This window comes from Aythya fuligula, chromosome 5, assembly GCF_009819795.1.
Source record: "Aythya fuligula isolate bAytFul2 chromosome 5, bAytFul2.pri, whole genome shotgun sequence".
In the NCBI taxonomy this organism is placed as follows: Eukaryota; Metazoa; Chordata; class Aves; order Anseriformes; family Anatidae; genus Aythya; species Aythya fuligula.
Window position 1 is genome coordinate 34,845,947 of NC_045563.1, and position 25,182 is coordinate 34,871,128.

The window sequence follows — 25,182 nt, forward strand, 5'->3', positions numbered from 1 at the left end:
CTCCATGGCTTTCAAATCTCATTCTCTCTTTATTTAAATTCTTGCTCTAATAGTTCCCCATTTTGTGGGAGATCACAGTCATTTAAAATTTGGCTTTTTCAATGACATCTTGGAGCCAGAAGTATTCATGATCCAGAGCCCTTTCTTCTGAAGGGAAGATGAAAACAGAAGACAAACAACTCTTCTAGAAAGTTCACCGAAGACACCCCAGCATCCTTATTATAACATCCATTATTGCACACTTACAGCAGCTCAGAGGTCAGAGATATTTCCATTTGTGATGAGACATTCACCATAACTGTGGTGAAATCCACATGCCAAAATTAGTATTTGAGAGGTTTTGCTCTAAGTATGAGCTGTGGATAGCATATGCATGTGGAGACCGCAGTAATTTGCGAAGTGCAGTCAAATATTAAAGTAGAAAACAGGTGAGAAAAATAATGAGGATTTTTTGTTTGACCTATTTTATCAATGGCTAATGTGAAATTATTCTCCACTCCTTTTCTTAACACTTGAGCAAAAATGTTGAGGGAAAACCAGAAAATTGAAAACTATTTCTTTTCTGAGTAGTGGATGTGCAAAGTCATGGAAGACACTGTAGCTGTACTGGTACAGCAGTGAATGGGATTTGACTTGATAAATGTAATAGAATTCATCAGATCTGGTTGTTCAAAACTGTGTGTTACTTGTACATTGCTTCTTCCACATTACTTGTCATTTAAGTATTTGTGGAAAAAAGCCTGGATCTGTGGCCAGGCATGAACCTGTGCTTTAGAATAAGCCATGAGCTCCCCACCCAAGACTGCCCGCTTCTGAAAAACAGGGTGGTTTCCTATCGGGTACAAAGGGAAAAAGGGAGGGTCAAGGCAGTGCCCTACTCCAGGGTAAATGAGTATCTGAAAATTTTCCTTCCCTTGAGCCTGCAAATGCTTGCAGGTTTCAGTAGCAAAATACTCACTGTTGATAACATGGTCATCTTGACCAGCAATGAACAGTAAATGTGCCTCAGCTTTCTCTATTGGGATCAGGCTTTGGTTGCCAGGGACTTGAAAGGGGTCTAAAGGGGCATCAGAAAAATCAAGAATGTTGTCATCATAATGCTTATTATACTGTTGATTAATGGGCAAAGAGGGGATGATTTTATCCTTGTAGCTGAGAGGAATAATTGTATTGGCCACAGGGCCATTAATGGTAGCAACGGCTGTGATGTTCTTTAGGAAGGAAGCCATGGAGAGAGACAGATCACCTCCTTTGGAGAAACCGAGCAGGCCAATGCCAGGCCCCTTTACCTGGTGGACAGGAGAAAAAAAAAAAAAAAAAAAAAAAAAAAAAGCATCAGTACTGAGCTGAAAAATACAACAGCTAATTACCGGAGGAGGATATTGTGTAATACTGATAGTTTACATGACAGTACAAAGGAGGGGATGGCAACAATTAGTTGTTTTTTTTTTTTTGCTGGACAAGTGCTAAACACCTGCCCTGAAGGAGGAGGGACATTAGGTGACAATTCACAAAGGCTCTCTCCTGCACAGCCTCCCCACCATGTTACATTTCAGCTGTCTCCTGTGAGATTGCTTTGTGATCTCTCTCCAGTGACCTTCCAGTGCATATCTGTTTGACCCTTCCAACTTTCTAGAGCTCAGACACCCAAACCCCTGCAGATGCCAGCCATGGAGCCAGGCAAGCATCCAGACACCTCCACAGAGATCACTCAGGTGAAGGGACAGACGCTCTGAAGAAGCAGTACTCCCTGGATCCCAGAGGACAGGGAGGGTGCTCCTACCTGTGGGTGCTGCAGCATGTAGTTCACTGCCTCTTCAAAATATTCCAGGTGGAGTTTGGTCACATCCTGGGGCAGATCCTCATAGTTGTAATAAGCCAGGGCCAGTGTGGCAAAGCCATGATTGGCCAGTAGGCTGGCTCTGGACTCACGAAGGCCTCCTCCAAGTCCATCTATGTCAATGATTCCTGGAAAGAGGTCCTCTCCTGGAACAGACAAGAGCAATATTGCCTGAAATGACTCATTTAAATGTTTCTCTGGTTTAGAATGCATCAAGCCAGGTACACAGTATGAACTGCAGAAGAGTGTATTTTATGTAAGGGACGTGACAAGTCACTCAGCTGTGTAGTGCTGGCAGATAAAAAAGTCTCTTCCTCTGCTGTTTGCATGCAGGTGACAGCACATCTACTGGCTTTACACAGACTGTGAGGATTCAAAGCAGTGGCTGTGTACCCCAGAGACCAGGACTGCAGCTGCCCGTACCCATGTCTCAGTTGCGTAGCAGAGCACTGTCGGCCTACACTGAACAAGCACAGAAAATGTCCTAAAAACGGGTCTCTTGAGACTGTATCCCATAACATCCTCATAGACAAGCTCAGGAAGTGTGGCCTAGATGAGGGGACAGTGAAGTGGATTGGCAGTTGGCTGGATGGCAGAGCTGAGGTGCAGTCTAGTTGGAGGCCTGTAGCTAGCGGTGTCCCCCAGGGGTCAGTACTGGGTCCGGTCTTGTTCAACTTTCTCATCAACGACCTGGACGATGGAACTGGGAGCGCCTTCAGCAATTTTGCTGATGACACAAAGCTGGGAGGAGTGGCTGATACCCCAGATGGCTGCGCTGCCATTCAGAGGGACCCTGACAGGCTGGAGGGTTGGGCCAAGGGGAACCTCATGAAGTTCAACAAGGGCCAGTGCAGGGTCCTGCGCCTAGGGTGGAATAACCCCAAGCACCAGTATGGGCTGGGGGTGACCTGCTGGAGGGCAGCTCTGCAGAGAGGGACCTGGGAGTCCTGGTGGACAGCAAACTGATCATGAGTCAGCAATGCGCCCTTGTGGCCAAGAAGGCCAATGGCATCCTAGGCTGCATTTGGAAAAGCGTTGCCAGCAGGCCGGGGGAGGTGATCCTACCCCTCTACTCAGCCCTGGTGAGGCCTCACCTGGAGTACTGTGTCCAGTTCCGGGCTCCCCAGTACAAGAGGGACAGAGAACTACTAGAGTGAATCCAGAGGGCTAAGAAGATGGTTAGAGGACCGGAGTACCTGTTGTACGAGGAGAGGCTGAAAGAACTGGGCCTGTTTAGCCTGGAAAAGAGAAGACTGAAGGAGACCTCATTAATGTATATAAATATCTGAGGGGAGGGTGTCAAGAGGATGGGGCTGGTCTCTTTTCAGTTGTGCCCAGCAACAGGATGAGAGGCAACGGGCACAAACTGAAGCACAGGAGGTTTTGGCTCAATATGAGGGGGCACTTCTTTACTGTGAGGGTTAAAGAGCACTGGAACAGGTTCCCCAGAGAGGTTGTGGAGCATTCTTCTCTGGAGATATTCAAAACCCCCCTGGATGCCATTCTGTGCAATGTGCTCTAGGTGATCCTGCTTGGCAGGGGGGTTGGGCTAGATGATCTTCAGAGGTCGCTGCCACCCTCAGCCATTCTATGATTCTGTGATTCTGTCTGTGGCGGTGCTCAGGGGAGGCGGGACAGTGCTGTAGCAAAAGCTCTTTGGGCTCTCCATCTCTGTATGGCCTTAGGCTGTTTTCTGATTGGTATCCAACTTCTGAATCATAACATAGAGATGTCCTGTATGGAGAGCACTGCCAGGAATGGAAAATCATGACTGGGACATCTCAGTGCAGGACAATTTGAATGTGGTGAAATCACAGTGGGGAAATACATCTCCAAATGAAGCTGTGCAACAGAAATACTGAACATGCTTGCAGTCTTGTGAAGCTAAAGATTTGCTGTGGTGTCTGCGGGTTGAGAATAAACTCCTTCTACCCTGTGCCTAGGAAACAATTCAAAGAACCAGGGACTGTGGCAAGGGTCTATAATTTTAAAACACACCCTAGTTAAAGGAGCGGGTCTAAGGACCCTGAGAAAATGAGCCAGCATTTGATTTACTATAAGCATCTCAAGTGAAGGGAAGCTGGGAAGTTTGGATACAAAATGCATGCAAGTGGCTTCCTTCATCTTCTGGTCAGCAGGCAGGGGTAGAGGTGGAGCAGGGGAGGGAGTCCTGGCCACACTGCCGAGGGGGATGCTGAACATGAGAAATCAGCCATTCTGCACCATGGACTCCGGCAGGGAAGTCTCTGTTTAACTACTTAGCAGGTACTGCAGCCTGGTGGTGTTCCTGAGCACATCACACAGCTCAGAGAGGAAACCCTTTCTGAGAGCAATTAATGTTTGTCTTTTCCGTCTGGAAAGGTTTCTTCGCCATAAAAGTTCTTTAGCCCCTCCTCTTCTGCCTTTCACCTACTGAAGTTGTCCACAGAGCATATGCGCCAACAAAGGAACCTGAACATGGTGAATCGTGTTCACCATACAGTGGCTGCTGTGCAGGGAGAGACAGAAGATTCCCTCAAACCCTCCAGGAGGAGGACTGCCTGATTTTTCACATGGAGCCAGCTCTGGGCAACAAGGCAGGGCTGGCACAGAGCCTCTCTACACCACTCACTGCCTCAGCATCTCAGCCTCAGACACCTCCTGGCACACTCGCTGTTGCTTGCTGAGTGTTCCTCCACATTTGTGGCCTCAAGCTCTTGGAAAGATGGATTATTCCTCTGTCTGCAATCTTGTCTTGGCACCTGCACGGCCAGGTGAATGGGAACAATGGTCAGGCTGGTCACTGGGAGCAGCAGATAGGAGGAAGAGAGGATGGGGGCTTTCATGGGCTCCTCTTTATGCAGGTCATAGAACAGCTTGCACTGACTAAACATGATTCTTTTAGAAAAACAACAGGATGGCCACAGCCAGTACTCACCGGGGGGCAGGAAGAGCGTGGCCCGGATCCTCCCCTCTCGCACCGGCACCCTGCGCACCCCGTCCCGCAGGAACAGCCGCTCGTGCTCGGCCTGGGCCAGGAGCTGCCCGGGGGGGTCCCCGTGGCCCTCCAACACCTCCAGCCGCAGGCGGAAGGGGGTCTGCACGTCCTTCTTCACCAGCCGCCAGAAGGGCTTGCGGGGCTGCAGAGCCCAGAGCAGCCCCATGGGCTCCAGGCCGCTGAAGCTGCCTCCCGGCAGCGCGGGGCAGCGGGCCAGGTCCAGCTCCCCGTCGTCCGCCGCCTGGTACCGGCCGTGGGCCTGGAAGAGCTCGCCCGCCTCGTCCCGCAAGGATGTCCGCAGCGTGACTTGCTGCCGCGGGCCCAGGCCCTGCACGGTGATGCCCAGCGGCTCGTCGAAGAGGCTGCGGGCGGCCGGCGAGAAGCGGATGCTGGCGGCCATGGAGGACAGGCTGCGGGCGGGGAGCCCACCGGGGATCCATGGGGGGCTGCAGCGCTGTGGGAGCAATGGCTTGGGGCCATGCCAGCAGTGTTGCCTCTTCCAGCAGCGGGAGCTCACTTGGCGCACAGAGAGGGCAGCGACCTGTCCCATGGCCCTGGATCGTTTCGCAGTGTCTACATGTGGGCTGGAGCTCCTTGTATAAATGCTGCTTCCCACCCACAGGGAGGAGAACGCTGGGCAGGGACTGCATGGGCCCACGCTGGGCTGGGAGATATCCAGGCTGCCTCAAGCTGTGGCTGCATCCCTGTTGTCATCTCTGGCAGGGTGGTCTCAGTGCACTCTGTTCCTTGGCACTGCAGGAGCATTTCCAAGGGGCATCACCTCTGCCCAGGCACTTGTTGATTAGCAGTGTGCATATGTGCAGTGTTGGTAGTCCTCATAACCAGGGCTGTTTGTTGTTGCTCCTTGCAAGACCGGACCAAGAAGGAGGCTCAGCTGCAGCCCTTCTCTCTATACCGAAGTTCTTCTCACAGGTTCTCACTTGCATCTCCCAAATTTGGCCAAGCAGCAGGTTCCCAACATGAAAGGTTACTGCTCTTCTGCATGCAGACCTGCACGTAATTGGCACCACAGACTGGGAGCGTTTTGTCAGCTTGCTCTGCTACTCCAATGAGCTGCTGCCCCAGCAACATGATCCTGCACCCAACACAGCATCATCATGTGCAGCCAGCTGCAGGCATGGGGACAGTCTTGAGCCTTTCACCAGATGATAACATCTGGTGTGCCACTGCCACAGGGTTCCATCCTTCCCTTCATCCCTCCCACACTCCCACCTACTCTTCTCCCTCCCTTTCCCCCCTTCCAGCACCTTATTAGCAGAAGGGCGGGCCCATGGGTGTTGGCTAGACATGTTGGGAGCACTGATTACAAAATATACTAGGTAGGGAAGGGTGTTTCATTTGCTACTAATTCTCTTCTATCAGTTCTGATCTCTTTTATACAAGAGAGATTTTTCAATCCAAACACAAAGCTGCAGACGTACTTAAATCCTTTGGGAGGAGACTGAAGAAAGCAGAACAGCTTGGATGGCCAGAGCATATTCAGGCCAGAAGTGGAAGTTACCAGTCAGAGCATGTCCTTCCTGAGGGTAGGTGAACACAAGGCACAGAAGACACAGCTTTTCCAGAGGGAAAATCTCATTCCCAGCAGCCTGAGAGCTCTTAAGCTGGGACACCAGTATACTTCTAACATACCACATTGTGTACTTTTTGCAGTTTAGTTAGAGATGTTTCCATCTGAGATGAAGCCTTCACTGTAAATGTGGTGAAATCTCTGTACCAAAAGGTGCATATGGCAGATGTTGATTTAATCTATGGGCCAAAGATGGTATCTACGTGGGGAGACCACAATTATGTGGAAAGTACAGACATTTATCTGGAGTTCACTGACCACCAGGGAGATAACAGCATATTGCATATGATGTGTTCAGTTAAGATCAGTTCAAATGCTATTCCTTTTTTCAATGCCTGATTGAAAAAGATCAGGGAAAATACAGGAAATATGAACACAATTGTGCTGACAGCTGTGGGTAGGTGAAGCCATGTTATTGGGGCTATACTGATGCAGGTGTGAAAGAAAAACATTAATTCAATAATTGGAAAAGCACCTGTCAGGTCAGGTCCTTCAGACCTGGGTGTGCTTGCTGTTGGGGTAGAATAAAATATAGACCTCTTGCAAGCATCTTTCTGGCCACCTGAATGAGCTCTGTGAGCCTCATTCCGCATCTCAGAAGGCCAGGAGGTTCAAAATGGACTCTTTGTCACTGGGTTCAATGGTGAAAAGAAAAGTGCAACAAAGGGGAGGAGAACATGCCTAGCATTTTCTTTCTTTGAGATTGTAGACATTTTTTGTTTGTTTGATAGATTAACAAAAAACTTGCTTTTGCAGAAACAGCCTGACTACTCAGCTCTGCCTAGGCCTAGTGTCCCACCGCTGAACAGGCTGTACCTGCCAACCCTGTCAGGCCAAATGCCACAGGGGTAGTTACCAAATAGCAAGTGCAAACACATGGCACAAGGTTCTTGATAACAATCTGCCTTCAGGCTTGCTGGTTGTTATCCTTGGGGAATAGACCCAGAGGAAGGCACAGCTGCAGTCCCCCTCCCTTGGATGTTGGTGGTATTGTACTGGTGCACCTGTGAGCAGAGGCTGACCACAGAAATTTCAAATAAGCTAATGAAGTCAGGTCCCATGCAGATTATTTCCAGCTGATGTGGAAAGATTCAAATGCAAGAGTACACCAGACATCCTATGCTGGGGCTCAGGAAGCTTGCAAAGGAAATTTATGGAGCAGCTCAGGGAAATGTTAAATGGCAGGGCAACTTCACTGTTGCAAGGGAGAGATCAGTTTGTCACTAGGTCCTCATTAACATTTAGGCATCTCATTATTTTTCTCAGTGGAAGTCAGTGTGGTGATCCTGATCAGAAAATCATTGTACATTGAGTGTACACAGAACAGTTAACCTGAGCACAACCAGGCCTGTGCCACATTGTGCATAGAGCATGGCCTCCAGGCCTGTGCTGTGCTGCTGAAATCCTGTGGCCTCAGGATTAGCTCAGGAAGCTTTTCATACCTGAGGAGCCTGTGTGCAGCTCCCAGTCGGTACTGGCAATCATGCCACCCATATGGCCTTGCCTTTATGGTAGGATCAGAGGATATCCTGAGTGGGAAGGGATCCACAAGGATCATCGAGTCCAACTCCTGGGTCCACATGGGACCATCCAGAAATCAGGCCACATGTCTGAGAGCATTGTCCAAGCACTTATTGAACTCCAACAAGCTCAGTGCCATGACCACTGCCCTGGGCAGCCTGTTCCAGTGCCCAGCACCCTCTGGGTGAAGAACTTTTTCCAAATATCCAGCCTGACCCTCCCCTGTCACAGACTCATGCCATTCGCTCAGCTCCTCTCACTGGTCCCCAGAAAGCAGAGCTCAGTGTCTGCCCCTTCTCTCCCCTCATGAGGGAGCTGCAGGCCGCCATGAGGCCTCCCCTAAGCCTCTTCTCTGGGCTGAACAAACCAAGTGACTTCAGCTGCTCCTCATACATTTTGCCCTATAGATCCATCACCATCTTTGTAGCTCTCCTTTGGACACTCTCTAATAGTTTTATGTCCTTCTTATTGGGGCACCCAAAACCGCATGCAGGACTTGAGGTGAGGCCACACCAGTGCTGTGCTTGAGGCCACACCATGCTGTGCTTGATGTACCCCAGGATACAGTTGGACCTTTTGTCTGCCAGGGCACACTGGTGACCCATATTCAACTTGGCATTGACCAGAAACCCCAGATCCCTTTCCGTAGGGCTGCTCTCCAGCCTTTCATCCCCCAGACCGTACATACAGCCAGGTACAGAATCTGGCACTTGCTCTTGTTAAATTTAACATCATTGGTGATCGCTCAGCTCTCTAATTTGCCGAGATCTCTCTGCAAGGCCTCTCTGTCCTCGAGAGGGAGTCAACAGCTCCTCCTAATATAGTATCGACAATGCAGCAAGTATCTTGTTAGATACTAACAGTGCAGCAAGTTCTCATGCACATGTTCCTGTTTGACTGTAGACATGATACCCAGAGCTGTATCCTTTTAAGAAAACTCTGTAATAGCTTGAATAACCAGCAGGGGAGTATCTCTGCTGTGGGCTATCTGCATGGCATGGTGCTTGTGAGTTGGAGTCCACTTTGATGCTCCACATCGAAAGGGAACTAAGATTGTGCTATTCTCTTCTCATAACGTTAGCTCTAACAGCACTTTTAATGATACCTCACAGAGTCTAAGTGCCTTGCTTACCAGGATCATAAACACCCATCACCAAGTATGTCTGTATGTAATAAGAGTACTTCCCGCAGTAGTGCAGGCTGCTTTACAATACTTGGTAAACATAGAAGATTTACAGATTGTAAAAAGTTCACTAGCTTCCTGAAGTTAGCTAGGATGCATATGGCTGGCAAAAGGGGAAATGAAAAAAACAAAACAAAACAAATAAACAAAAAAAACCCCTCTCCAGTCACTCAGCCATACAGAGTTGCTTCTAGAGCAGATCCTTGTTTTAATAAGAACATTTGATTTTTCTGTCCAGGTCAAAGTCATTCTTCACTCAGATCAGATACTGCGATCAGACTGCTCATTCACACCTAGTAGGTATAAAGTGAAAACAAGAGAGAATACTTTCTAAACAAATGTATGTTTATTTTGTACAAAAACAAGAGTTACACTTGCACCAGTGGTTTCTTAGTAGTCAGAATGCCCTTCTCAAACAGAAGTGTGGCTAAAGAAATCTTGTCGTCCAAGGTTCCACATGGAAGGGTATCCACAGTGACATGGTTTGGATAGGAAGACAGAAGAAATTCAATACTGTCTGTATACTCAGGATCTATCTCAAGGTACTTGGGTTCTTCCTTATGATACACTCTTGAATTTTCAGTTGTGTAGTACAGCATCACACCTGCTTCTTCATTGCACAACCTAATGATGCCATGTCGGAGGAGACGAACTTCTGTGTCTTTTGTTATTAGTATGTCAACATTGCGGGGACTTCCATCTTGCCACTGGGCCGGAAAGCCATACACGCTTAGCTGTTTTTCACTTTGGGTAAGCACTGGGGGGAGACAGTCATGAAGAAACGACTTGGCTCTCTGATCCACAGCAGCATCAATGGGTGCATAGTCAACAAGTTTCTTCATCAGTCTCTGCAGCTTCTCCACAAAGGCCGTTCGGCGAGTGTCAGCTGCATCGGAGTTGGCGACCCCCATGTACCCCAGGTAGCCCATGGGAAGCCCTTGCCGGTACTCAACATCCTCCTCCAGGGCCATCTGCAGGGCCGCCGGGAGGAGCTTCTCCAGGAGATCGCCCCAGGAATTCCTTTGGTAGGAGGACACCGTGATGTGGAGCGAGTGCGCGTCAGGCAGACAATCGCCCTGGTGGATAAAGCCCCGGGGAAAGTAGAGCAGGTCCCCAGCCTCCAGCACCACCTCCAGCACAGGCTTGCCGAGCTCAGCCTGCGTCAGGTTTGCGCTGGAGAACTGGGGCAGCACCTCGGTGTCTGTCCGGGGGCTGTAAACGCGCCAGTGCTTCTTCCCCTCCAGCTGCAGCACGAAGGCCTCGATGTCATCGTAGTGGGGGGCGAAGCCCTGGGTGCCTGGTGGCGTCAGGTAGGTGTTGGCCCCCGCCATGCTCCCGAAATACTCCTGCAGGATGGAGAGCAAGTGCCAGACCGTGGCGGAGAAGGCCTGGGGGTTGAGGAGCCGCAGGGAGCACCCGTTCTGGTAGAAGTCCCAGACGACGGCGGGCAGGGCCCGGCCCACGGGGTTGTGCGTCTCCCGCACCCCCTCGGCGTAGCTGGTCACGTCCAGGTGGGTCCCAAACTGCACCTCGCCGCTGCGCAGGATGGCGTCGAAGTCGGCCGTGGAGAACAGCCCCGCGTAGTACCCGGGGTCCCCCCGCCGCACCAGCAGCGGCGCCCGCTCCCAGTGCCGCCCCGCGAACTCCCCCGGCTCCACCGGCGCCACCAGCCAGCGGAACAGCTCCGCCGCCCGCCGCCGGCTGTCCTCCAGCAGCCCCAGCCGCCGCAGCAGCCCCGGCACGCCGCCGCCAACCGAGCTCGCCGCGGGGCCTCCCGGCGGCTTCCCCTCGGTGCTCCCACCCGGAGCCCGCACCCTCGGGGCGCCCGGGCTCGGCGCGGGGCCCCCCGGCGGCTTCTTCTCAGCGCTCCCGGGCGCTGCCTCGGCCCGCTCCACGCGGCCGGGCACGGCGGCGCTCGGCGGCGGTGGCGGCGCCGCGAGCTCGTGGCCGCCTCCTCCTCTCGCCGCGCCGCGCCTCGGCCGCGCCTTGGCCCGCCTGCCTCCCGCGGGCAGCGGCGTCCCGCGGCGGCGCCGCTCCAGCCGCTCGGCCCCCGCCGCCCGGCGGTACACCGAGAGCGCCGACAGCCGGCCCAGCCGCCGCTGCTGCTGCTGCTGCTGCCGCAGCTCCTCCGCGCCGCCCGCCGCCATCTCGGCCCGCCCCGCTGGGCCGCTTCCGCCGGGGTGGGCGCGGTGGCGCCGCCCGGCGCCGGTCCCCCCGTGGGGCCTCAGCCAGCCCGGTGCTGCCTAGGGCCCGGGAGGCTGCAGGGGCGGCTCGTTGTTCACAGGGTGGGCCCTCGTGGTGCTGGGTACATGGTGCTCGGAGCTGACCTCTCCGAGGCTGCTGCTTCAGGCACTAGGCCGTATTGGTGATTTCGTGATCAAGAACAAGCTTCAATAGGAGAAACTCACTGAGCAATACTCGTGTGAGAAACATCTCTGGTGGACTGACATCATTTGTGGGAATGGATTTTGCATGGGCATTTTACCTACTGTTAGTCCAGAGCATGTAACTGGAGCAATTACCCGAGTGTGCTCAGGAAGCTTACGGTTCACAAAGGTGTTATTAACCTCTCACTGATCTGAATATCAGCTTCACGCAGCTATGTATTTAACATAAAGTAAGCAGCTAACATTTACAAGGCACATGCAGATCTGTCGTGTGGGCCACTTAGTGTAACGGGCCTAGGATACGGAGCTGGAAAGCCAGTCTTGGCCTCTTCTACCTTTAGCATCGCCAGGATTTCAGCCCCGACCTACATTTACGTGGTACCAGGAGGCAGGAGCAGAAATCCCCAGCCGGGCCCAGTAAGGGTGCGCTCGGCTGCTCAGTCTTAACTGGAAACAGACACCTTACAGGTTTAAGATATTTTGGATTGTCTTAAGATATCTTTGAATTGCAAGCCTCGTTTTAGAGGTGCGTGGACAACATTATTGCCTCCGGTTTAATTTCTTGAGCATTTTCGGCCTTGCCGGCAGGTGGCAGAGGCAGCCCAGCGCTCCCGCACTGCCGGCTCCTCCGCAGGGTGTTTGGGGAAGGCTGGAAGAGGTGCCGGAATGGGCATGGGGAGGGTTCTTGGCAGGATTTCTGCTCTGGATGGGGTTTAAAATGAGAGGAAAGTGAAAGCAGGCTGTGTGTTCATGTGTATCCTGGGAGAGAAGGAAGGGTGAGCTCTGCATTTCAAACCGTTCTTTGTTTCCCAAGGTTAAGCCCTGCTTACCAGAATAATCTTATCAGCTGAAACCGTTTCAGCAGAACTGGGCCCTAAACAAAACCAAGAGGCAGACGCTTTGAAATAGGGTAGAAATTCGACTATTGTATGCTTGAATTGCATGTAAGCATGGCTAAGTAGGCTTTGGGGGGAAAAAAGACCTTTGAAAACTCTGGACTTCTTCTGAGGTGTTATTTGTGTTACTGTTTAATTTACTTGAGTGCAACCGATTCTTAGACGCTGAGCGCTTGGTACAGAGCCTGACCCGAGTTGCTCCGGAATATCTCTAATGAGTTCAGCAGTGCTGTCCTGGGTGTTTACCAGTGCAGTGGGTTCAAAGTCCCACTCTGGGGCTCTGATCTTGGTACGAATGCCACTTTCTACCGCTGAAAGATAGATGACTGACACTGGATTTCTTGATGTATAACAAAGTCCCAAAGTGAAGGAGATGGTGGAAAATAATGGTGGTGAAATCTCTATAACAACAAAATGTTTCTTTTGACAGTTGAGCCTTTCCAATGGTAAAGGCTTTCATGAATAAAGAACATTGCTACTTTTCTGTGCCACACAAGAAAGGATTTTGACCTACGGCGCAAAGAGAGAGCTTTCATATCACTTACAGAGTACTCAGATGGTTTTCTAGGAATAGCCAAGAGGTTTACATGCTGTTTTCATTCACTGTCCGATATTTCAAGGGAATTTGTTGAAAAGAAAGTAGAGCGTCACATAAAACTCTTTAAATAAACAAAAGGAAAGTAGCACAGATCTCTGAATGATTAGGTGGTCCCCAGCTGCTGCTCACACAGACATAGTAGCAACTGGAGGCTCAATTAAATTTCTTAATTAGAATTTAGCACAAAGTTACTCAGATTTTATGAGCATATAAGCTGCATTGCCAAGAGCCACACACATTTTATTTAAGAGGATATAAAAAATGTGGTGAGTACAACTTATAAAAGAGCCACAAGTGACTTCAAAAGAAATAAGTAAATGGCACCTCAAAGAGGTGCAGGGCTTATTTGATATTTTAACCTTTTTCCACTCATGGTTCAAGGAATTGAAATCTTGGGTTTAAAGAACAGCTTGTATAAGGCATGATCCTGCAAAGCTATGAGCAATATTCACTAAGGAGCGGAAAGGGCAAAATTATTTGCACAATTGGGCCTAATCCACATTTTTTACTTCTCTGTATATTGGATGCTCAATTGTTCACCATCGTGCAAGCTGCCCAGCACATTCTCTTAGTTCCTGAAAAACCACTAATGTAAATCAGTCACTTTTAGAAAGTTAAACTAGGTTTAATCCTTTTTCTCATGATTACTTTGCTGGCAGCCTTCCTTTCGCAGTGTCAGTTTTGTTCTTGTGCCAAAAGCAATACCCGGTAAGGAAAAGGAACATTTCAAGCCTTTGCTAACAGGTTTCCTCAGCTTAGAGCCCTGAGAGTCTTTCTCATACAGCCCAGTGACATCCAGGATGTCATCACTGGAAGGACACTGGGCAGGATTGTGAAGCCTGCTCCTCTTTGTGAAAGCTATAAAGTTCACTGCCAGATAACAAGACTAAAAGCTAATTCAGGAACTGTTTCTCAAGAGCTATCCTCTGGCCCCCTCGTCAGAGTGAATGCACTCACTCACTGAAGCATCTCTTGGCAGAGTTTTTGGCCTGTCTCCAGCTGTTTCTCTCTTCTCAGTGATTTTCTTATTCAGTGACTGGTTGTAGTCTTTAATCCTGGTTATCTGGCACACAGAGCCCCACTGAGAAAATAAGCCGTTCCTGCCATGCAAAAGTCCAATTAAAACAAATTCATAAAAATAATAATTACAAGGTCCAGGCTCCCCTGTGAAATTATCTTTTTGGAGGAATTGGAAGCACAGACGTTTCCTCTTGTCCTACGTGACACTAAAATACACGTTCTGTAACTTGGAGCTGAAATTACATAAAATATTTGAGTAGGACCCTTGACTGAGCTGTCACCTCATGCCCACTGTAATCGCAGGGTTTACTTTGTAGGCATTTCAAAAGTAATTTTATGAGGGGTTTTTGTGTTCTTAATATATGTCATCTAGCATTTGGTAGCATTGAGTAGATACCATCTGCAGTGACTCCGTAGGCAGTGACTAACCACAAAGCTGCAGACACCACGGCTCCAGTCTTCTTGCTTTTCAGCAGAAGGAGAGAGGTAAATGGCCATGAAAATCCACATCATAAAACGAAAGCAAAAAGAATCCGAGTGAAGTGCGTGCCCTGTAAGATTGCTCACATACTGACAATTAAGACAGAAGGTACAGTCAGGCTGTTACGCATGCATTGTGTATCTGGTGGTAGAGAATATGCTTTTGATATGCAGAGATGGCTCTTGACAGGCTGTTTGGGTGAGGCTTTTCCAGGGTAGAAGGACTGTAAAGGATTCTTTCTATTCATATCCTTTCTGTATTAATTATGGCAACTGCACAGCTTTGCTCATTAACTACATGCATGCCATCTATTTCAAAATGAACACGTAGCAGTTCTGACATATAGCTGTGACATTCAGCATTTGGTTCTTCAGTGCGTTTCTCCTTTTCAGAGGTGTTGCAAAAGACTTTCTCCTTTCCTGGTAAGTGGGCAAAAAATCTGTCTACACTGTGTTTTTTTCTGAAGTACTCTGAAATCGCTTGCTCACCTCTGACGCAGCATATCAGATGGAAATATCTGTTCAAACAGGATGTCTTGGTTTAGCAACCATATTGTTCAGGTTTGCTCAGAGCATGACAGCAGAAAGCCTACGTAGTACTTATGTATTTGTTTCCTGTAGTAGATTTGTGTAGCTACTAGAGGCTACTAGAGGCACATTTTTGAAACATTTTTTAACATTTTCAGAGCTCATCCACACACACAAGCTCTCACATTCTACCTCAATTGTCAAAAAGATGGAATTCCTCTGGGGTGAGCACAGTTACAGCAGCATAAAAATGCTTATGTTGTAGTATTTATACTGGTATGGCTTGTTCCTAGAAGGGATAGTATTACAGTGTGATTAGAGAAGGGAGATTTAATCACCAACATTGTTTTAGATAGCCAATAGGAAAGAATGATGTTAAGCCTCCGGGTACCTGCACTGAGGATTTGGAGTTTGTATTAGCATGAGTGCGCGTGTAATGTACTCTCAGGTCCTTAGGGGATGGCATACTATCCTACTGTCCTGGTGAGACCAGAAAGGATCTCTTGTCTAAGACAGCACCAGTGACAGGAGCATGTGGGCAACACATAAACAGCCAGGTCCATTAATCCAGCATATTACCCTTGGAGCTCTCTTCTCTTAAAAGGTGGAAAAGGGGCAAGGGCTGGATATCTTGGGTGTGCTATGAAGTCTCTCCCAGTGCTCCATTATCCATCAGGATTAAAGAACCTTGAAGCTTTGCTTCCAATATCAGGCCTTGGAGAATTCATTTGCCTCCTCTCATGGAAACTCTCCGCAGGAAGACTGACAACACAGAACGCGCCCCGCGGATGAGCGTGGCGAATGGGCAGTTTGCTGTGTTGCATGTTCAGTTTGTTCAGTTAGGTGACCTCTAGGGTCACGGTCCTTTTCCTTTCCCACCACAACCCCCTTTCCCTTTGGTTCCCAACGACTACATGGGGAGTTACGGAGATACAAATAGCCCAGCAGAGAAGTGGTAATAGCAACAAATGAATAAACAAATTTCACAAATATATATAGCTTTCACAAATATTTGTGAAAGCTATATATAGCTGAAGCATGTATTAGAATTTCATTTACAATAGCGTGTCCTTACCCACCCTCAAATCCTCACTTGGAAGCAGAGCATCTTTATAATACAAAGATTGTTGCTTGGAAATTAAGGCTTAAGGCACCATGTTTTATCAAAAATTTACTCAAAAATATGGAGATTATGAATAAGATGAAGAGTGAAACCAAAGATATTGGGCATGCAACATACTAAGATCTATGCCAGGTCAGAAATGACTCTGGGTTTCATAACAACAGAAGAAAACTCAGGACTGGTAGAAATATCCGTCTAGTAATTTTGGAAGACTGGCTCCAACATAACTGTGTTGTGCTGGTGGCTGAGAGCAGCACTCTGAGAAGCAGCTGTGAGAAGGAGGGCAGCTATCTGCTTTGGGTTTGCTTTCCAAGCAGAGTGACACGTAGAGATGTAAAAAAATAAAGAAAAAAAAAAGTAAGTAAAGTAAGTTCTTGTGTTTTCTTCTTAATTTAATCCTTGAACATGCAGGGATCTGGGGGGACGGAGCATCGTTCTGATAGTTGGGGTTTGTGCCAGCCTCCTGCTTCTGCCCCAGCACCTCCATGTGAGCTCGGTAGCTGACCTTGCGGGCGATGTTGCGACATGACCACAGCTTCCAGTTCCCGTATGTGCTGGGTGACACTCGGCCTTTGTTGTTCTGTGCCTTTGCTTGGTTTAGAGACAAAGAGGCGTAAGGGGTTATGAGTCTATGAGTCTATGGGTATGGTGCACGCAGGGAGAAGGTGACGAGGATAAAGACGCAGTGAAACCTTATGTAATTTTTGCATTTCAACTTCCTGATTTGACTTATTCATTTTATTTTTCAGCCCTGCCCTGAGCAGGGCTCTGGCCTGCATTCCGGCTGAAAGCGCTGCTCGGAAGCCCGCTGAGCGCCGCGGGGCACACGGCTGGCGGCGGGCGAGCTGCTGCAGCACCTGGCGCTGCCCCCGCCCGGCCTGCTCCGGCTCCGGGACCTCGGGCTCCGGGCACGGGGGTGGACGTGTGACCGAGCGGCCGCAGCTGCGGGAGGATCCCCGGGGGCCAGAGGCGTCGCCCCGGGCCCCCGCTGTGGTAACGGAGCGGCCCCGGGCCCTGCGGCGGCCCCGGGCACCGCGGCGTGGGGGCGACCACCGGGGCCGGGCGGGCTCCGCGGGCGGCCCCCGGGCCCGGGGCGCGGTTTCTGGCCGGACCCCACGGGCCGGACCCCGCCGCTGCCGGCCCCCGCGCCCCGCGGCCGCCCCCGCCCCACCGCAGCCTAAGCCCGAGCGGAGGGGGGGCGGGCCCACCGCGTCAGCTGGCAGCTCCCGCAGCCAATCGCAGCGCTCTCCTCCGGCCCCTTCCCCCAATCAGGAGCGGCCGCTGGAGAGTGGGGGCGCCAAAGCCTCGGAGTGAATAAAACACCGGGGGCCCGTGGGCGGGGGGGGAGGCGGGCTCGGCGCTCGGACGAGCAGCTGGGCGCACCAATCGGCGGGCAGAGCGGCGGGGAGGGCGGCCAATGGGGGCGCGGGGATGGGCGGGGGCGGGTGCAGCAGCAGCAGCAGCGGCGGGGCCGGGGGGGGGGCGGCGGCGGCGGCGCTGCTCGGTGGCGGAGGGCGGCGGCTGAAGAGGCGGCGGCGGCGGCGGCGGGCGAGCAGGTGAGCGCCGCTGGGCCGGGCCGGGCCGGGCCGAGCCGAACTGAGCTGAGCCGCGTTGGGCCGGGCAGGGCAGAGCCGGCGGGGGGCGATGCCTCAGGTGGGGGGGAACCGGGGGAGAACCGGGGGGCGCCGCCCGGTCCCCGCCCCGCTGCAGGGGGCGGCGGGGAGCGCCCGGGTGGGGCCCCGCGGGGCGGCACAGGTGGGGCCGGGCCGCTGCCGAGCCCCCGCGGCGCTTCCGGGGCTGCCCCGGGACCCCCCCCCCGGGGCTGCGGGGTCCCCGCTGGGCGCTGCGGCTCCCCCGGGGCCGGGGGTTTCATTTATGGAACGTGCCGGGAGCGCCCCGGAACGGGGCCCGGAGGCTCCGGGGGGCTCGGGGGGGGCTGTGCCGGGAGCCTGCCCTGCCCCGGTTGTGCCCCGTGCGCCTGGGCTGAGCCGTCAGGGCTGGGAGATGCTCCCGGCCCCGAACAATGTCCGATTGTCGCCCCGGCTCGGTTTTTCTGGTGGTTTTCCCTCATTTTTTCGGTCTTCCTGCCTCGCCGGCGAGGCTGCTGAATGAGAGGGTAAAATGGAAGGCGCAGTCATGCTGCTTGGCCATAATACTACTCCGGCCGCGGCTCGTAGCGAAAAGGGTAAATATTGAAATGGGTTCCTGACTCATCGCTGCTGGTTGACTTATTGATCCGTGGTTACTGCTGAAATGGGCTCTATGCTGATGCAGAAGTTAATTGTTGCCATAGAGAAACGGTATTGTTTTTCGGCTCATTAGTGTGGGTTTTCCATTTCTTCATCTCTTGGCAATCCTCGCTGGACATGCTGCTTTTTCTTCCCCCTAGCGAAAATCTCACGGAGGAAATAAAAGATGATGCGAGTAAAGTCCAAAAAAATGAGTCCGTGTTCATCCTTGTTGGTGATTCTCTAATTGTTTTCATAGCTGGAGTTATCCTACAGCAAGCTCTGTTTCATCTGTAATTCCATAAAGCCCTGGTTTTAAGCCTCAGCAAAACTTTGATTTGTGGAGCTCTAAGCAGAACACCTCAAAGAAGTTTTTTTCCCTAAAGCTTAAATAAGAGATGCAATTCAAATCAAACATCTATTATGCTTATTAGCTGTCTTTTTTTTTTTTTCTTTTTCCCAGCCTGGGAATTACTTCCCTGCATTTATTACTTCTCTTAAACGTGTGGAAGCTGAAGGTGCGTGTAAACCAGACAGTAGACAAGTTTATCTTCTTACTCTGGTGCTGTTAAACCTTCTGGTATTGTGCTAGTACCTGGCAGCATTATGTATTTAGGAAGAAGTAAAACAGCCCGACGAGCCATGTTGGGCTCTCAAAACTCCCAAGACTTGCCAGCGCTATATTTTGTAGCGCGATACAGCTACCTGGTGCTGGAATGATCTTTACGCACTTTTCTTTCCTACCAGAATGAGAGTGGCAGGTTTAAAAACTTGCTGAAATAAAAGTCAGTCCAAAAGTGCTTGCCTCCCCAGTAACGGGCTAGGAGGAATAAAAATGTGAGGTTTTAGTTGCATGTTCTTAACAGCCTGTTACAGCACTGTACAGGATTCTTCAATTCTGCCTGTAGCTGCTTTTATTCCACCGCTAATATTGGTGGAGCTGCATAATATTTAAAAACCAGCATTTTTTCCTAATGCAATAAAAAAGTATATCTCCTACACTCTAGGAAAGCTGTTCTACAGCATCTCTACGGTGAGAGATTCTTGTAGCAGCCTAAGCTCATGTATTTGGTAACTTTTGGGGTCCTACTGTGCTTATTGCACTCACCTGACACTCTGACCTTGTTTGCTTTTAATTTAGGGAGGGATTAAACATTATTTATTCTGCTTGTTTATCAAGCAAGCATGGTTTAAGCTAATATGGAACTGTGGCTTTAGTCTTGCTTTTGGAGTCTGTAATGACTGGTGAATGCATTAAAATAATAGATACTTCTTCAGTCCAGGGATCTGGATGTTTAATAACTGAAATTAGAGCACATTGTCTTTCTTTTTCTGCAGAACACAAAGTGTAAAGTCAATCAAGCTGAGACTTTAACATGTCCTCCACAGCCATGTTACTGCACTACCACCAGAGCAGCTTTGATTTCTCTGGCAATGCTTTCCCCCAAAAGAGCTATTATTCTCTGTCACTCCCTCTTTGCTGATCCAGCTGAGAATGGTGGTACAGAAAATATTGAACTTGAGTTGGATCGACTGCCTGAACTGGCTGGCTTTGTGGCTATGCAAACGTTACTGCTCATGCAGGAGAAGGAGGCTGTGACCACTCTTCTCTTAGTTTTGCCTAAGCTTGTCAAGATCTTGGCAGTTTACGCTGGGGCTGCAGTGGTACTGCCTCCTCCTTGCCTATGCATCTTCCCCTGCTGGCACGGCAGTCTTTGCAGCCGTGAGTTAATGTCAGGGAGTTACAGGGCTGGTGTAATGAATTACTTTTTTGCTTTGTTAGGTTTTGGCTGGATCGTGTTTCTGAACTGGCTGCCCATTGAGTGGGTGAGGAATAGGGTGGGAGATGGGGCCGTAGTAGTTCTGACTTAAATTTGCTTGAGCTTCTCTGGAACTGTACCTTTCCATCAAATGCTTTGGGTTAACAAAGACCTCTAGGAAGCTGTTTTGTGTTGGCTTGGCTGGTAAAAAGTCAAATTTGAGTGTTCTACCGTTTTTCTCAGCTGACATGTTGGCGTGGGTGGTGACAGTAGCGAGGGGAGGATGAGGAGCTAGGGCCAGGCTGAGGGCAGTAACCTTGGACTGACACAGCCGTGTCTGGAAGAGGAAGTTTGTTCTCACCTTAATTGTGGCATCCATCAAATACCCTTTTTGCACTGATACTGTTTTCAGCATGCACTTAAAGCAGATGTTGCATCAGAAACAAGAAAACTTTCGTAACAAACAAGATCAGGAGGATTATTCCGCTGTGCGGTAGGCAGTGCTCTTTTTTCACTGTCATTGATTGAGACTTGAGCTGATAAACTCGCAAACGTTGATAGGCTGCCATCAGTGTGGAAGTACAAATGGCATCGTGTCACGTGAAAGCACAGTTACACATTCATCCAGAGTCCTTTCAACTGAGTTGGAAGAGATGCATCCATGAAAACCTGAACTGCTCCGTTCGGCGCTTGTCTTTACAGAGTAATTCGGTGTGGAGCCGTGATGTTCTGCAGTGCTCACAGCTGATGTTTCTGGAGAGCGATTTACACGCCTTCTCTTGGTGCAGGGTTGTGACTGGAAGTGTGGCAGGACAAACGATTTGTGTATGAGCCCAAAGCAGGAGTAGGGCTGTCAGAATGTGAAGGTACTCCTGGGGAAAATGTGCAGCCGTGTCAGAGTTTGGGGGGCAGAAACAACTCCTTGGCTTCCTTGAGTGCTCAATCCGTAGGGTTCTTGGGTTTTGATGTTGAAGGCAGAGCCAAAGTTCTTTGCTTTCTAAGTGAAATGCTGGTGTCAAATACAGTGTTTTAAAGCTTGGACCGAGCTGTCTGGAATTTTTTCTGGTTACTTTTCCTTTTCTAGGAAGCAACAATCTGGAAATTCCTGATGAATTGGGTTGTAAACAATACTCTCTAATAAACTCCCAGGGCATACATAAAGATTAATCAGAGCTGCTTTTTGTAGGTACTTAGTCATTGGCTTGGGCTTCTTTATTGGGCACAGATCTAGAACTACGAGTACTATGGAGGCTCTTAAGAGAAAAACGTATACTGATGCACTTGGCCAGAACCACTTCTACCATATTTTAACCATACTTGATCTGAATGTGACCACTTCTATTCAGTTTATTTTTTCCAAGGGAAAAAACAAAAACAAATGTTAAGGGTCCCTCTTCTACTTCTAACATTGTTTAAACTTGATTAGCACTGTTCTAGACTGTGACTGGGCTTCACTCTTAACAGGGAACTGATTTTTAGTGTTGTTTTTTTTTTTTTTTTTTTAAAGTTAATTTCTGTAACCTGCTAAGACCAGAGATGCTCTGACTCTCCTGAGGCTGTGCTGCTTGCTGAGGGGCAGAACTGAGCATCTAAGTGCCAAACTCCTAGTTACTCAGTTTACCTTGCAAGCCAGTGCTTCGTGGCTGCTTCTCTTGAGTCTTTGGTTAGCTAATGTCTTTGTGCATTGATCTAAGACTTGGAGTGAGGATAGTCTGCTTTCAAAGGCATTAATTCATCAACTGTTAAAGATCTATGGAGGCATGGGAGTTAGTTCCTGGTACAGAGGAATGACACAAATTAAGCTTGGTTCCCAGCTGAGGTAGGCCAGGCCTCACTTTTTAGTAACTAACGGTAAAAGCATTGGGCTTGTATTTTACTTTGTATGCATGGTATAAGAGGAAAGAAACCATGTACCTTCCTTCTAATGTGTTTAACAGAAATCATCTCATCTTGTTCTTGGATTTTTTTCTGGAACTCGGTAGCATTCAAACAGTTTGAAGCAAATTGCCAAATACCATGGTCCCTAGAAACTTCATTACTGGCTTTCCTTTTTCCTCTAATGTGTGTTTCTTTCTCGAGGTAATAACCTAAATTCTGTGGAGAATAATCACTGGATACTCTTTGTCATAAAACAACAGTTGGTCCTTGGATTGTACAGGCCGCTGTGGTGCCACGGAGCCGTACAGGCTCTGTGCTGGGGATGCAACCAGGCAGTGCCTCAGTACTGAGAGGAGCCATGTATTTTGCAGCCTTTTCCCCTGGTGTGGATGGCTTTACTAACATATTTTTGTAAAGCAAGTACTCTTTTTTTTATTTTTTTAAGGCTGGTTGCTGTCAAAGCTTGCTTCATTTGATCTTTCTGCTGCCTGTTTTTTGTTTACGATGAGAAGGGATCCTGTTTGTACAAAGCCTGCGAGGCTTAACTTGGTCTAAAATGCCTGAGAGAGAAGTTACTCATGATCAGGGTGGTGGTAGGCATGGTTCAGTGGTCTGTGCTTGATGCAGAGTCCTTCATGGATCTTCCCAGTGTTCCCCATCCATGCAGTCTGCCTCTGCGTTGGGTTGCCCCTGTCAGGTTCAAGCCCATCACCGCTGTCCAGTCCCTTCACCCAGCTGGATGCATCATGTCTAAGAAGTAGTCTGCTCGAGGACCTCACACAGACCAGCTGTTACACATTTCTGTGATACTGGCTTTGCTTTTCAGGTTTGGGCAGATAATTACCAATATGGGGGATTTTCTGGATTTCCTTCCCCCAAAAGCAAATTATCAGTCGTCTTGTTAATGGTTAGAGGTAATTGTTCACTATCTTCTCTTAATAGCCCTTGAGCATTATCACAGGTTAATATTAAATGTGCAATTCTGTTTGGGGCCATAAATTTTGGTGTTTTTTGCATGGGTTAACATATCTACATGAAAAACATGTGTTATCCTGTGTTTTTTTTAACTGGATTTCCATGGGGTGGCTTCAAAAGTGCCATGACGTTTGTGTTTATAGTATTTACGTATTAGAATTGCTGTTTTCTTGAATTGCATGATTTTTTTTTCTGAGGCAATTTGTTAATTTAAAGGTACATTTCAACTGTGCTATGCATGGATTTTCCTATGTAAAGAAAGTGGCCTGTAAAAAGCCATTCAGCGTGGGCAAGTGGTCAGCCCCGGGTGTTTCTTGGTAGCAGAAAGTGCAAGGGAGGGAAGGATTGCAATTTAATCAGCCTACATCTTTTTTGTCCAGATAGTTATCCATATCCTTCCATAAAACGCTTGTTTTAAAAGAGGCTTTTTGTATTTGATCATATATTAGTCATCTAAGCATTGTTTTAATTTAATACATGCAATTGGTGAATAGACGGGAGTGTCTGAATTCTCTGGAAAACCCCATGGCTGCCTTTTGGTTCAGGGCATGGTGTTAAGATAAAATCTGAGCTGCTTATCGTTTCATTTACATGTCTGCTATAGGGTTAGGCAGAGTTAATTTTCTCTTTAGGTTTTGTTTAGGCAAACTGTGACTAGCTGGCTGAGGTGGTCTAGGGACTTCTCTACCCATTTGTAGTGAATGGCACAGTCACTGCTTTAGGGCATTCCTGTGCTGGCCCCAGGAAGGGTGCAGTGGTGCATCAACAACTTCTAGGTTTTCTCTTGGCCTTTTACCAACCTGAATGCTCTCTCTCTGATTTTCATAAGCAGTGCTCAGTCTGAGAGCCTTCCGAATAAGGTCACTGTTATTTTTTCCACAATAGTGTGATACTGAAGTTCGTGATTGTTCAAAGACACTAAAGGAGAGCTTGAAAGGTTAGTTTGGCACAAATTTGAACAGCCAAAATATTTATATATTTCTTTGTTGTCCTGTGAGGTAGCATATGCCTCTTTAAAAAGGTGTGTGCTTAGTACTGGGTGAAAGTTTTCCTCATTTTTTGAAGTACAGAATTTGTACCTCAGAAATGACTATTTTTGCTCAAATGCACAATCTTAGCTAGCCATTGATACAGACATAATGCCCTTTCATGTTGGTTACCTCGTGTTTCAGACACAGTCTTGTATTTCAGTTGTATTTTCAGTCGTGCTAACTTATTATCTGTGTAATGGACATCATTCACTTTGCATGTGAGAGTTTGTTCTCAACATAATTGCATTCAGATAGTGTTTTCAGTATCTTGCCTGTGCACAAACTAGGAATATAATTTGGGCTGGAAAAATCCATGTGGCTTGTCTGCCTACAGGATTTGTTAAAATTAAGCTAAGGACCCAATTCTGCAAATCTTACAGAGTAAACAGTATTCGTCATTCAAGTGGGGGGAAAAAAAAAATTGGCTCCAGCATGTGGCAATTTAGCAGTTGTTAAATTAGTGTTTTAATGCTGTAGGTTTAGGTCCTCCCTCTTTCTGTTCGAGGCAGGCAGAGCTGAGGTATAGAGATGCAGTGAACACGGTGAGGTCATGTGAACTGTGGAAGCGTTATTCTTGTTTTAAAAATACTAAGGGTAATGAAGATGATGATCTAATTTATTTATGAAATCTAGGGCAAAAAATCTGAGTCAGTCTTAATTTCCTTATTCCTCAATTTCCTGTCTTAATTTCTTAATAATGAACTGCAATGCTTTGCTGTGAACGAGCATGTTCACTTGGTTGGAAAGAAGTTTTCTGCAGAACGGCTTGCCGTCTCTTATTAGATGTTGTCTCTGATCTGCGGGAATTTGGTTGATTGGATGGTTTATTGCTCTTTTTCTTCCCATGTTTCAGAAGAAAATATTTTAGCCATGTAGAGGTAGGAAGCTTTTTGGAAATATGATGTATCCTGGAGTGGTCCAAGATGCTGGATTGTCACTGATCTCCCGTCTTGCTTGATGATGGCTAACCTTCTTGCACTGCTCAGTTGCAGTTCAGGATCCCAGGACTGTTTGGAGTGTATATTCCTTCCTTGAATTGGTTCTTGCCCAGAATGGTTCTCTATTCTTGCAGCCTGGCTTGTTTTCCAGACCGGTATTATTGGGTGGTTAGTTGTCACTCAGCTCCTCAGGTAAGGCCCTGACGAAATAGTAAGGATCCACACTGG

The 25,182-nt window shown here is 48.8% G+C and overlaps 3 protein-coding genes across 6 annotated transcripts in view; 1 reads left to right on the plus strand and 2 right to left on the minus strand.

Moving 5' to 3' along the window:
* Positions 1-707: 707 nt before the first annotated feature.
* On the minus strand, positions 708-5,247 carry LOC116489570 (acyl-coenzyme A thioesterase 5-like). Its single transcript, XM_032187999.1, has 3 exons — positions 4,758-5,247; positions 1,784-1,986; positions 708-1,289 (listed from the first exon to the last, which is right to left on the minus strand). Exons 1-3 carry the CDS (start codon positions 5,215-5,217, stop codon positions 708-710), a joined length of 1,245 nt encoding a protein of 414 aa, XP_032043890.1. The 5' UTR covers positions 5,218-5,247.
* Positions 5,248-9,449: 4,202 nt separating this feature from the next.
* On the minus strand, positions 9,450-11,259 carry RIOX1 (ribosomal oxygenase 1). Its single transcript, XM_032188000.1, has one exon. The coding sequence runs from the start codon at positions 11,257-11,259 to the stop codon at positions 9,481-9,483; it is 1,779 nt and encodes a 592-aa protein (XP_032043891.1). The 3' UTR covers positions 9,450-9,480.
* Positions 11,260-17,651: 6,392 nt separating this feature from the next.
* Positions 17,652-25,182, plus strand: part of NUMB (NUMB endocytic adaptor protein) — a 95,544-nt gene continuing 88,013 nt past the window's right edge. The window contains exon 1 of one of the 4 annotated variants that reach the window (XM_032189384.1): positions 17,652-17,700. The gene's annotated coding sequence lies outside the window, so the exon portion shown is untranslated. The remainder of the gene's footprint in view (positions 17,701-25,182) is intronic. The other 3 variants (XM_032189381.1, XM_032189382.1, XM_032189383.1) reach the window with 3 other exon arrangements.

Bases quoted from the DNA above. Each gene is read 5' to 3' on its own strand.
- RIOX1 (XM_032188000.1), bottom strand. From the start codon at position 11,259: ATGGCGGCGGGCGGCGCGGAGGAGCTGCGGCAGCAGCAGCAGCAGCAG.
- LOC116489570 (XM_032187999.1), bottom strand. From the start codon at position 5,217: ATGGCCGCCAGCATCCGCTTCTCGCCGGCCGCCCGCAGCCTCTTCGAC. The intron at 1,987-4,757 runs GTGAGTACTGGC...TGTCTGTTCCAG, and splicing joins CACGCTCTTCCTGCCCCCCG to GAGAGGACCTCTTTCCAGGA. The intron at 1,290-1,783 runs GTAGGAGCACCC...CCTGTCCACCAG, and splicing joins ACATGCTGCAGCACCCACAG to GTAAAGGGGCCTGGCATTGG.